General features: G+C 42.8%; 1 protein-coding gene across 5 annotated transcripts in view; it reads left to right on the top strand.

The window, feature by feature from the left end:
• Nucleotides 1–12,430, top strand: part of acacb (acetyl-CoA carboxylase beta) — a 137,958-nt gene that overhangs the window by 67,568 nt on the left and 57,960 nt on the right. For 3 of the 5 annotated variants that reach the window (XM_078227283.1, XM_078227282.1, XM_078227285.1), the window contains exons 23-28: nucleotides 559–683; nucleotides 1,604–1,717; nucleotides 4,516–4,629; nucleotides 6,474–6,563; nucleotides 7,893–8,011; nucleotides 12,127–12,150. In XM_078227283.1, coding sequence (XP_078083409.1) covers nucleotides 559–683; nucleotides 1,604–1,717; nucleotides 4,516–4,629; nucleotides 6,474–6,563; nucleotides 7,893–8,011; nucleotides 12,127–12,150 — 586 coding nt within the window. Of the gene's footprint in view, nucleotides 1–558; nucleotides 684–1,603; nucleotides 1,718–4,515; nucleotides 4,630–6,473; nucleotides 6,564–7,892; nucleotides 8,012–12,126; nucleotides 12,151–12,430 lie in introns of those variants that run through there. The other 2 variants (XM_078227284.1, XR_013499395.1) reach the window with 2 other exon arrangements.

The following is a 12,430-nucleotide window of genomic DNA, read 5'->3' as shown; positions in this document are numbered from 1 at the left end:
CAGGGAGCCTCCACCCTGGGAGTTCTGATCGTGCTGCTCTGGAGCTGGACATAAGGAGCTGCATAATAACCAGCCAGGGTGAATCTGACCTTCATTTATATCCCTCCTTGCTACTGCCTCTTCTCGATGCTGCCATCTTATTGACTTGTTCACCCCTTTGTGTGTGAAGAATCAGGTACTAACCTGCATTGTACTAATCTATGGATGAACCCATTGGTACTGCAATGCACTACATCATAAAGTATTCATAAAACAATGAATAGGATGAGCTTTTAAGGCATGAAGTAAAACTATGCATCAAACATTATGGTGAAGGATTCTGGCGGTGGTGAGGGAGTACTCTTGCACTGCCTGGGCAAGGCTCTAACAGGCTGCTGTCTTACTCCAAACATTTAAAACCATTTTAGCATGAGAAATTATAACAGTGTAAACTGGAGAAATACTTTTGAATTTAAAGTGTTTTCCCATTCACTTCCCCAAATGTTGTTCTCAATCATACAACTTGATTTTCTTTTGATAGATACTGATGTAGAGTTTTCTAAATACTCCATTTTGCAGCTCATTATGACAAATGTGTGATCAACTTGAGGGAACAGTACAAACCTGACATGACACCGGTACTTGACTGCATCTTCTCTCATGCACAGGTGGCCAAGAAGAACCTCCTGGTTATTATGTTAATTGTGAGTACTGTAAAATGAGCAGAAATTGAGTACTGGTGTATCCATTTTCCCCTCACAGAAACTAGAAGCAGGAGGAGGCCATTTGGCCCTTCGAGCCTGCTCCGCCATTCATCTTGATCATGGCTGATCATCAAATTCAATATCCTAGATCTCCCTTCCTCCTATATCCCTTGATCTCTTTAGCCCCTAGAGCTATATCTAACTTCTTGAAACCAGGCAGCGTTTTGGCCTCAACTACTTTCTGTGGTAGTGAATTCCACACATTCATCACCCTCTGAATGAAGAAATTTCTCCTCAACTCAGTTCTAAAAGGTTTACCCCTTATCTTCAAACTATGGCCCCTAGTTCTGGACTCCCCCACTATTGGGAACATTCTTTCTGAATCTACCCTGTCTAACCCTGTTAGAATTTAATGAGTTTCTATGAGATCCCCTCTCACTCTTCTAAACTCAAATGAATATAATCTTAACTGACTTAGTCTCTCCTCATATGAGAGACCTGCCATCCCAGGAATCAGCCTGGTAAACCTTCACTGTACTCCCTCATGCAGGCATGCACGTTTCCTGGTAGAAGTTATTGAAACACAGTCCAGGAAGGGGAAATCTAGCTCCTCCACCAACTCCTTAACTCAGGGGAATTATTGAAAGTTTTCTGCCAGTTAAGACCTGTTAAATCAGGACAGAGCAGGATTTGACTTGGGTCCTCTTTAGTGTGCAGAACTCATAGGAGCTGTTGCAACTGGACAATTATTAACAAGGATGCTCCATATGGGTTGAGGAACATTTGTAGCTGTGGCATGTTGATGCATTAATAATGGAAGGGAGTTTATATGACATTTTAGTTTGTGGATAACATCATGTGTACCGATGTTCTGTGGTGACAATTGTATGTGATCCATTTTATTTTGCCTGTTGATTTAGGATCAGCTTTGTTCGCGAGATACCACGTTGACAGATGAGCTGATGGTAATTCTAACTGAACTAACACAACTCAGCAAAATGGAGAACTCCAAAGTGGCGCTGCGATCCAGGCAGGTGAGAACCTGCACAGCTGAAAAACAGATACTGGCTGGAATTCTATCCATCTTGCCTGCCACAGAATCAGCACGGGCGAGGGTCCAACAACAGAAATCTCAGGCGGGAATTTCCGGTCTCGCCTGAGTGAGGCCATAAAATCCCTGCACACTGTGTCTTTATTAGTGTTCACAAGATAAATGTAATACATGGCACTGCCTGACTCTGACTTTAGAAAGGCAAAAAAGTAGAAAAGAGACGTTTGTTTACAATTTTAATACAAGACTGCTTATGAGAACCCATTGGGAGTATTTTGTAATGTATGACCTGCTAGTCAGGGAGTCTATAATGTGTAATATTGTTAGGGTGCCAGATGAGAAACCCAAAGTATATTATGAAGTCAGACTCGACCCTAACAATTTTTTTTATTTTGGCATAAATGTGAGGAAAGATGCTTCACCTCAGGAGTAGTTCACTGACAAATTAAGGATCTGTTTTCAAAACAGGCTTTACTCATAACACAGTTTAAATATATCTCTAACAAAATTAAACAGTTTAACTCTTAACCATTGTCCAATCTTTAAACATGAAAGGAAACAACTCTTAACTTCTAACTTATTTCTATTTAGTTCCAATTAAGCAACATTTCTCTTATAGACTTAAAACCCTCTTTAAAATTAGTTAGCAAATCCAGGCATACTTGCTTTGGCTTGGGTAACCGCCTTGGAGCTTTCAAATAGGTCTTTTCAGAGAGAGAGAGAGAGAGGGCCTCTAGGCTTGTGCCTTTAACCAGTTGCAGTCAACAACTGCCCTTCTTAAAAATGAAACTGCTTTTCTGCTATAAGGGGCGGCACAGTGGTTAGCACTGCTGCCTCACAGCGCCAGAGATCCGGGTTCGATTCCCGGTGTCGGGTCACTGTCTGTGTGGAATTTGCACATTCCCCCCGTGTCTGCTTGGGTTTCCTCCCGGTGCTCCAGTTTCCTCCCACAGTCCAAAAATGTGCGGCTTAGGTGAATTAGTCATGCTAAAATTGCCCCTTAGTGTCAGAGGGACTAGCTAGGGTAAATGCATGGGGCTATGAAGATAAGGCCTGGTTGGGATTGTTGTCAGTGCAGACTCAATGGGCCAAAGGGCCTCCTTCTGCACTGTAGGATTCTATGATTCTATAAGCCTGGCTGCTCCCATTTCTACTATCACATGACTCTGGCCCTGTGCACCTAACTCAGCTTATTAATCAAAAACACCCATTAAGCCATCTGCTAAATAAACACTTGCATTGCTAAAATGAATAATTCTCCTGCTTTTGTTTTAGCATCTGCTGAAACAAACTGACTGTAGAAAAACACTGCATCTTAAAGCAGTAATAGCACAGTATCATCACAATACGTATTAGTAAGCATACATATTTTCATTGTATATGTGTCATAAAATTGGGAATTTAATGAGACCAGATAGCACACATCAGTGTGGTTGATAATGATACCAGGGTAGCACTCGTTCACTGATCTAAGATACATTTTCAGAGAGGTTTGCCCAAGGCCACACAATTGCCCACAGAAGTGGGGAGGGACTATTGGAGTTACTTTTTGGAACATTGGTACGTGTTTCCCAGTGATCAGTTCATTGTACCACAGTCACAGGACTCTGGACAGCTCAGCTGCACGAAATACATGGTGTGGGAAGACCGTAAGGTTTGGAGAGAAAAGAAAAGTCTTTGAAATCCTCTTTTAAAAATAATCAAATGAAATCAAGACGATAAAACAGAAAGTAATGGCTGGAATTTTCTGGCCATTCACACCAGCGGGATTTTCTGGTCCCGCTGCAGTGAGCGGAGATTTGTCTGAGCGCTGAATTCTCCATCCTCGTTTGCAGAGCAGTGGGGCGTGAAGGGCAGGAAAATTCTGGCCAATGCTTTCAATTATATTTTTTTAATATGAGAATCTGTGTAAGTTTCCACTTCTATATCGTATCTCTTGTTTGTTTGTCCAGCTTAACATCTGTTACCAAGATGGTGAGTGTGCAGTTTCCTTCCATGTCAGTGTTTTCTGTAACAAGCAAAATGAATATATTAAAAACTGAGTGTATCCTACCCCTGATTTCCCCTTCCTATCTCCTAGCTTTCCTGCTTGATGCACCTTGGATCATGGTGTGAGCGACAGGTTCTCCCCCTTCATCTTTTTTGGAGGCAATATATGTTGTCAGACAAAAGTCTTTTGGTCTGTTCTCATTTGGTTTATTTAAATTGATCTGTTTATTGGTAGCAGTAAGATTACATGCAAAACAAATTAAGAGTAGGCCATCCGGCCCCTCAAGCCTGCTCCACCATTCGATAAAACCATGGCTGATCTGATTGTGGCCTCAACCCTACATTCTGCCAAACCCTATAATCTTTGACTCCTGTGTCAGTCAGATTGTAAGGGAAAGATTTGTTTCAGTCTAATTGTTCTCTGGATCGTGGCTAAAAGAATACAGCAATTATTATCTTGTGCCCACTAACCTTTCTCTCCTGATGTTGGAGAATTAAGTAACGGTAAAGTTTCAAAAGTATCCTGCACAAACAACCATTTTGCGTCCATGATCCCGGACAGTGAGCAGAGGCAGTTTATTTAATCATGTGGGCCATTGTACTTAAGCCTGAACAACTTCTTGCCTGACACCCACACACATGAATTTCCAGTAGATATTGCTGCATAACCCTCACTATGTGACCCATGCCATTCTGTACCTCTCACCAACTTGTCTATACTTGGATGAATTCTAGTTTTCCACTGTGAATTTGGCACTCCTTTTTGGTATAACTTTTCTTTCACGTTTTTAGGTTTTGATCGCATCGCATTTACCCTCCTACGAACTGCGGCATAATCAGGTGGAGTCCCTCTTCCTGTCTGCTATCAATATGTATGGGGACCAGTTCTGTCCCGACAATCTAAAGGTGAGTGTGTGACTATTGCATTGCCTTTCTCTTGTGACTTGGCCAAAAAGCTGCTTTCATTGCATAAGTTGTTTTGTTTCAGACAACCGCAAGACCTTTTCAATGATGTGTCGATCATGTATGAATGCTTAAGAGAATAACCTCCACTCTTCCCCCACCCTGGCACCCCAGTAAATCACTCCCAGGCTGATGTCCCATTACAATGTGAATCTAGTGTGTTACATAACAGTGTTAGTCATTCCACCTTGAAACCAGTCTGTGTTCTGTTGAAAAGGTTGCATTAAAACTCTCCTGTTCCTGTGGCTTTGACTATTGGCTAGCGGATTGCATTGTTGCACATCCTTTCTAGATTTTGATGGGGAATGGAGCAAATATTTCCAGATTCTATTCCATCCCCTCCATTTATCAATGGAATGTATCAGCAGGATAGTGTCATGGACTGTTATAACATTCCAGCTGCGCAATATGATTGAGCAGAGGGAACGTGGTTTTTTGAAAGGAAAGTAGTATTTGACAATTTTTTGGTGTATTTTTGAAGAGGGAATGAGTAGATGTCGTTTCCTTGTATTTTCAGAACACATTCGATAAGGTATCACTCAAACGGTTGTTACACAGATTAGGTTTATAGGATTTGGGGCATTATATTAGCATGAATTGAGAATTGGTGAATGGACAAAGAGTCATTGTCAGGTTGATATGGTGTAATTAATGGAAAACTAATATCATAGAAACCCTACAGTACAGAAGGAGGCCATTCGGCCCATCGAGTCTGTACTGACTACAATCCCACCCAGGCCCTCATTCACCCTGCTAATCCCCCTGATATTAGGGTCAATTTAGCATGGCCAATTAACCTAACCCGTGCATCTTTGAACTGTGGGAGGAAACCAGAGCACCCAGAGAAAATCCACACGGACACAAGGGGAACGTGCAAACTCCACACAGACAGTGACCCGAGGCTGGAATTGCACTTGGGTCCCCGGTGCTGTAAGGCAGTAGTGCTAACCCACTGCACCACCATGCCACTCTACAATGATCGGTGTTTGTCTCTCAGCTATTTACAATCTATATTATATGGGACCGGAAGGTCCAGCCAGCGCGAAGAGCTGGAAAATTCCAGTCAATGAAATTATTCACTTTGATAGGAAGAATAGAAAAGCAGAAGATTTTCTAAAATGTTGAGAGACTAGTAGTTGTTACTGAAGGTTTTGGGGGTGCTAATACACAAATTATAGAAGTTTAACACACAGGTATAACAAACAATCAGGAAGGAATATGGTATGTTAGTCTTTATCACAAGGCGGTTGGTGTATAAGTGTAAGGATGCTTTGATGCAGTGCTTTAATGACTATACCCGGAGTACTGTGTATAGTTTTTGTCTCCTTACCTAAGGAAAGATATACTTGTGAAGAATATAAAATTATTTGAGTACCTTACAGGGTAGATACTAAGAGGCTTTTTCCCCTAGCTGAAGTGTCCAGAACTGGAAGGCACATAATTGCTCTCTGGGATATATATGTGACTAGGGCATATATGATGTCTCTAATGACTACTTACACTATTAAAACAAGCGATGATGCTTTAAGAGCATGAAGAGTACACCTTTTTTTAAATTTCTGAATATTTAAAAGGTTGGATTTTCTGTGCCCCCCCACCCCGGCCATTGGACGTGGCCATGGGATCTTCCAGTCCTGCCGCTGTCAACAGGATTTTCCATTATTTGCACCCTCAACCACTGGGGAACCTGTGACCGGGGCTGGAAAATCCCACCCAGAGTTTTCTTTTTCTTGGGCCAAGTGGCAATTTGTGAACTACAGACTAATTTTATTGTTGTTTGATTTCAGAAATTGATTCTCTCGGAGACCTCCATCTTTGACGTCCTGCCCAGTTTCTTCTATCATGTCAACCAGGTTGTAAGGATGGCGGCTCTCGAGGTAAATTCATCATTTGCTGAAAAGGTGTTTGTGTTTCAGACGCAGTATTAAGTTATGCCCGCTGACTGCGGTTGTTGTGTGATTCTGAGAGTGGTCCTCTGGACCCGCACCCAGGTGAATATTATCAATGTGTGCCCTAACAGATCCTGAGTAAAAGATGTCCATTTCAAACACTTAAGCACTCCCCACCTTGTGGGTGAATAACGATTTCTGACTTTGCATTCCTTAATCAATGATAGAAATGTATGATTATGCATTTGTCATTTCAATTGCTACATCACCTGTTTTGGCCAACATTCCAAGATAATTAAAGCAATTGACAATTGGGCGGCACGGTGGCACAGTGGTTAGCACTGCTGCCTCACAGTGCCAGAGACCCAGGTTCAATTCCGGCCTTGGGTCACTGTCTGTGGGGAGTTTGCACTTTCTCCCCGTGTCTGCGTGGGTTTCCTCTGGGTGCTCCGGTTTTCTCCCACAGTCCAAGGATATGCGGATTAAGTTGATTTGCCATGCTAAATTGACCCTAGTGTCAGGGGATTACCAGGGTACATATGTGAGGTTACGGGAATAGGGCCTGGGTGGGATTGTGGTCGGTGCAGAATTGATTGGCCGAATGGCCTCTTTCTTGCACTGTAGGGATTCTATGACTACAAACTGCTTGCTCTTATCACAAAGCACATGGAGATCACTCACTATTGTGGGTTGTTCTCACAATGTGGACTAACTCCCACCACTTGTGATCCCCTAACTTTTATATTTGTCATTCGGCTGCCTCATTGTCCTGAAGCATATGGAGGTGTTCTAGATTATGTCTTCGTATCTAAGTAGTGAATATTAGCAGCTTATTCAACTGCGAGGTAGTACGTTTGCCCCTAAAGCTGCCCTCACCCACACATTGGATAGCACTTAAAATGGACAGCCTTAAATTTTTCTCAACTCCTCCCCTTTAACTGGTCTCACTTTCTTTGGTCTCTGGTTGCTAAGGCCAACTGTAGCATCACCACTGTGATTCCAGCTCTGATCAAGTATCTCTGCACTGACCAGGTGTGGGACTGGTCTGTACATTGAGTAAATGGGAAAAGTCCCAGTAACTCTCCTTAGTAAGAAAACTCAGTTTTGATGAAGCCACAACCGTACCTTGATTGTCAACAATGTTAATGTTCATTTTACTCCTCTGACAAACTGATGGCTTCCTCCTAATTGACAGTTTCTGAGGTTTCTGTTCTGGTGACTGCACACTCTTGCTTCAGATCTGTCTCTTGAGATTTTTGGTTTGATTTTGAACCTTCAGTTAACCATAGGACAAAAATATTTTCCCTTTCATTAAAGGTGTATGTGAGGAGAGCATACATCGCCTATGGACTCAACAGTATACAACACCATCAACTACACAATGGCGTATGTGTAGTGGATTTCCAGTTCATGCTTCCTTCCTCTCATCCAAACAGGTACTGTCAGATTTAAGCTAAACTCTAGATATTAAACAGGTGTGTGTGTATGTATGGTTTGTCCTTTTCAAATGTTGTTTGTTGTGGAATTTGAACCAAAAATGTTTTCACTGTTTTGACTTATAAATTGTTACTGGAGACTGTGTTGTGTTGTACTTTAATCGAGCATTCAATGGGGAGATAGCTGCTGTAATTGGGCTCAGGGATTTACGAAGCTCTCGTCACCATGCCCATTCAATGTAATGTGGGCAGTACAGCAACTTAGTGCTGCCATCTCATTTCATCCAATACTAACTGCGCTATTCATTGGCTGCGTGCATCAGCTGGGGCCCAAGACCATAACTTTCCAGCAGCACTTTAACTAGTCTGCACCTCTTAAAGGGGAGATATTCTGCGGCTGGAGCAGGTACTGGCAGCCTTGCAGGAAGTGAATCTGACATTGGAAACAATGAATAATGGCACAACACTGGAGAGAGGGCAGTCTCAAGGTTTTTAGACACTGCATTGGAGCACTTGGTAGAGGAAGTGGAAAGTAGAAACAGCATCCTGTATCCACAGGGGACCAGGAACTCCTTCAGATTACTTGTTCATTTAGAAAGCAGTGGGGGCAGATAGTCGTGGAAGTCAATGCCAGAATTCAAACGCTGAGGACCTGGATGCAGTGCTGCAGGGAGTTAAGTGACCTCACGTGAACAGTCAAGAGAGTGAATACATCTTCAAAAGAGCCATTGTCAGAGATCCTTGGTGTACCGGCAACCTTAGGCAACTTAGCCGACTCTTAATACAAACAGCACTAGACACCATGCGTCTGATGCAAGGTCTTTAATTACTCATCTCGAAATGGCTGGAGTGGTTCTGACATTACAGAAAAACAACTTAGCAGTTATAGTCAATTACAGCATATCAGGAACAAGCATTTTGTTCACATCCTTCATTGACATATATATTTGCCAATTAAATCCTGGCTTTTTGTCTTTTCTCATTTGATGAAAAATTGACTTCTGCTAATCCTTCATTTGCATAGCATATCCCCATATCTCGTCTTTGGTATTTGTTATGGAAAAATCCGACTTGTTCACCCTCCGGTGAAGGTCAAAAAGCAGAATGTTTTGAGACCTATGAAAAAGAAGATTATCCTGGAAGCAGACAGGCTCCCTTGGAGGTCTGCAACTGATAACATTCTCACAAGCTTGTTACAGAGAAGGCATGATTTTTTTTAAATCTGAGTATTTTAACTTCCATATTATGTTATACCAACTGCACCACTAAATTTAGACACAGCTCAATTCACCACACCCGCATCACTCGCCTACCAACAGTCTCTGTCAATCAGGATTGTACCGAACATTCATACGCTTCACCTCACCTATGGCAATGGCACCATGCACCACACTGCAATCTAGCAAAGCTGGGGGTTACTCTGTCAGCGCCTCTCAGGCAAGAGAGAATAAAACATATTTGGCCCTCACTGAATGGAGAGTCCAAATGAACTCCTTTCGGGGAGTCGATGGCATAGTGGTAATGTCACTGGACTAGTAATCCAGAGGCCCAGGCAATGCTCTGGGGACATGCCTTCAAATCCCAGCATGGCAGCTGATGGATTTTAAATTCAATTAATAAATCTTGAATTAAAAGTTCGTCTGGGTAATGGTGGCCATAAAAATATTGTCAATTGTCGTAAAAACCCATCCGATTCACTAACATCCTTTATGGAAGGAAATCTGCCGTCCTTACCTGGTCTAGCCTAGATGTGACTCCAGAATGACAGCAATGTTGTCGAGTCTTAACTGCCCTCTGAAATAGCCGAGCAAGCAAATCAGTTATATCAAACCACTACAGAAAAGAGGAGAAGAAATGAATCCGTGATCTGGCATCAGTCGGAAACAACAACAGCAAGCCCAGCCTGCCAACCTTGCAAAGTCCTCCTTACTAATGTCTAGGGACCTCTGCCAAAATTGGGAGAGCTATCCTACAGACTAGTCAAGCAACAGCCTGACATAGTCATACTCATGCCATGCAGACAATGTCCCAGACAACGCCATCCCTGAGTATATCCTGTGCCACCAGCAGGACATACCCACTAGGTGTTGGCACAGTGATATACAGTCAGGAGGGATTTTCTCAGAGAGCCCTAAACACTGACTCTAGATGCTGTGAAATCTCATGGCATCAGATCAGATTTAGCAACTCAAAATTGGGCATCTATGAGTGCTGTGGGCTATCAACAGCAGCAGAATTATATTCAACCACAATCTGTAACCTCATGGCTCCGCGTATCCCCCACTCAACCATTACCAGCAAGCCAGGGAATCAACTTTGGTCCAATGAAGAATTCAGGAGGGCATGCTAAGAGCAGCATCAGACATACCTAAGAATGAGGTGTCACCCTGGTAAAGTTATCTGCATGACAAACAATGGAGGCACCATGCAATAGACAGAGCTAAGTGATCCAACAACTAGTGGATCAGATCTAAGCCCTGCCCTTCTACAACATCTAGTTGTGATTAGTGGTGGACAATTAACTCATTGGAGGAGAAGTCTTCACAAATATCCCTATCCTCAATGATGGGGGAGCCCAGCACATCAGGGCAAAAAGAAACCATTTGCACAAATCTTCATCCAAAAGTGCCGAATGGATGATCCATCTTGGTCTTCCCCTGAGGTCCCCAGCATCACAGTTGCTGGTCTTCAGTCAATTCAATTCACTCTGCGTGATATGAAAAAATCACTGAAAGCACTGGATGCTGCAAAGACTATGGGACCTGACAACAGGCTGTCAATAGTTCTGAAGACTTGTGCTCCAGAACTAGCCACACCTCTAGTCATGAGTTCCAGTACAACTACAAAACTGGTATCTCCCCAGCAATGTGGAAAATTGCTCAGGTATATCTTGTAGACAAGAAACAGAACAAATCTAACCCGACCAGTTACTATCCCATCAGTCTACTCTCAATCATCAGCAAAGTGCTGGAAAGGGTCATCAACAGCACTATCAAGTGGTACTAACACAGCACTAGCCTGCTTACTGACACTCAGTTTGGGCTCTGCCAAGGCCCCTCAGCCCCTGCTTGATCAATGACCTCTTCATCATAAAATCAGAAGTGGGGATGTTCGCTGATGATGTTCAGCACAGCACCATTCACAACTCTTCAGATACTGAAGCTGTCTCTGTCCATGTGCAGCAAGACCTGGACAACATTCAGGCTTAGGCTGATAAGTGGCAAGTGACACTCATGCCACAGACCAGGCAATGACCATCTCCAACAAGAGAGAATCCAAACATTTCCCCTTGACATTCGATATCACTACCATCACTGAATCCCCCACTATCAACATCCTGGAGGCTACCATTAACCCGAAACTGAACTGAATCAGCCATATAAACAATGGTTACAAGAGCTGATCAGAGGCAGGAAATCTATGGCAAGTAACTCATCTCTTGCATCTCCTGACACAGCAAAGTCTGTGCACCATCTACAATGTTCAAGTCAAGAGTCTGATTGAATATTCTCTGCCTGGATGGATGAAGTTCCAACAACACTCAAAAAGCTTGATGCCAACCAGAACGAAGCAGCCCGCTTACTTGACACCCCATCCGTCGCCTTAAACATTCACTCTCTCCACCACCTATGCACAGTAACAGCAGTGTGTACCATTCACAAGATGGACCACAGCAAACAACTCACCAAGGCTCCTTCAACAACACCTTCCAAACTGTACTGGGTTGTGGTCTTGTCTCTTATTCACACAAGTGCCTTTTCCAGCAGGAGTCATTGGATGGTGGATGATTCTCCTCACCTCTCCAAGACACACAGAATTTGAAATTAATTATAACAACTGTCTCCTAGCCCACATCTCCAGTGCTGCCCTATCCCACATTAACTAACTCCACAACAGACTGAGGATAGACTGATCTTCCGTGCCTTCATGGTGCCAGTCAATACTGCATGTTGGACGGTAACCTCAGCGGTGCTGGATCAGTTTTTAAAAAACTTCAGTTCGATTGCATGTTTATTTACTGAGTGCTGCATTTATTGTGTATTGTTGGGTGAAGTGATCATAACTACAGTTACCAAACTACTTAACTTTTTGTGTGTTTAAATGTTCAATTTCAGAGGAAGTGATCCTACCCTATACAGGTAGAGTAAAGTTCACCTATTTATTGCATGGATGAAGAAAAACAAATACTGTCTTGCAAATGGTGAATCACTAACCCAATTGATGAGAAAGTAGGGGAATATTGAAACTGAGGCCGGGATTGACTGTGCCATTGTTCAGCCAGTCTTGAACTGGATGGATTCAAACAGACCACATCTGAGTTATATGGAATGTGACTGGATTACTTTCTCTTAACAAATGTGAAAATAAATTAACAAAATAACGGTTTGAGAGGTATCTGCGTTTGTGTCACTAACTAAA

Source organism: Mustelus asterias, chromosome 13, assembly GCF_964213995.1.
Source record: "Mustelus asterias chromosome 13, sMusAst1.hap1.1, whole genome shotgun sequence".
Lineage (NCBI taxonomy): Eukaryota > Metazoa > Chordata > Chondrichthyes > Carcharhiniformes > Triakidae > Mustelus > Mustelus asterias.
This window is presented reverse-complemented; position numbering and strand designations above follow the sequence as displayed.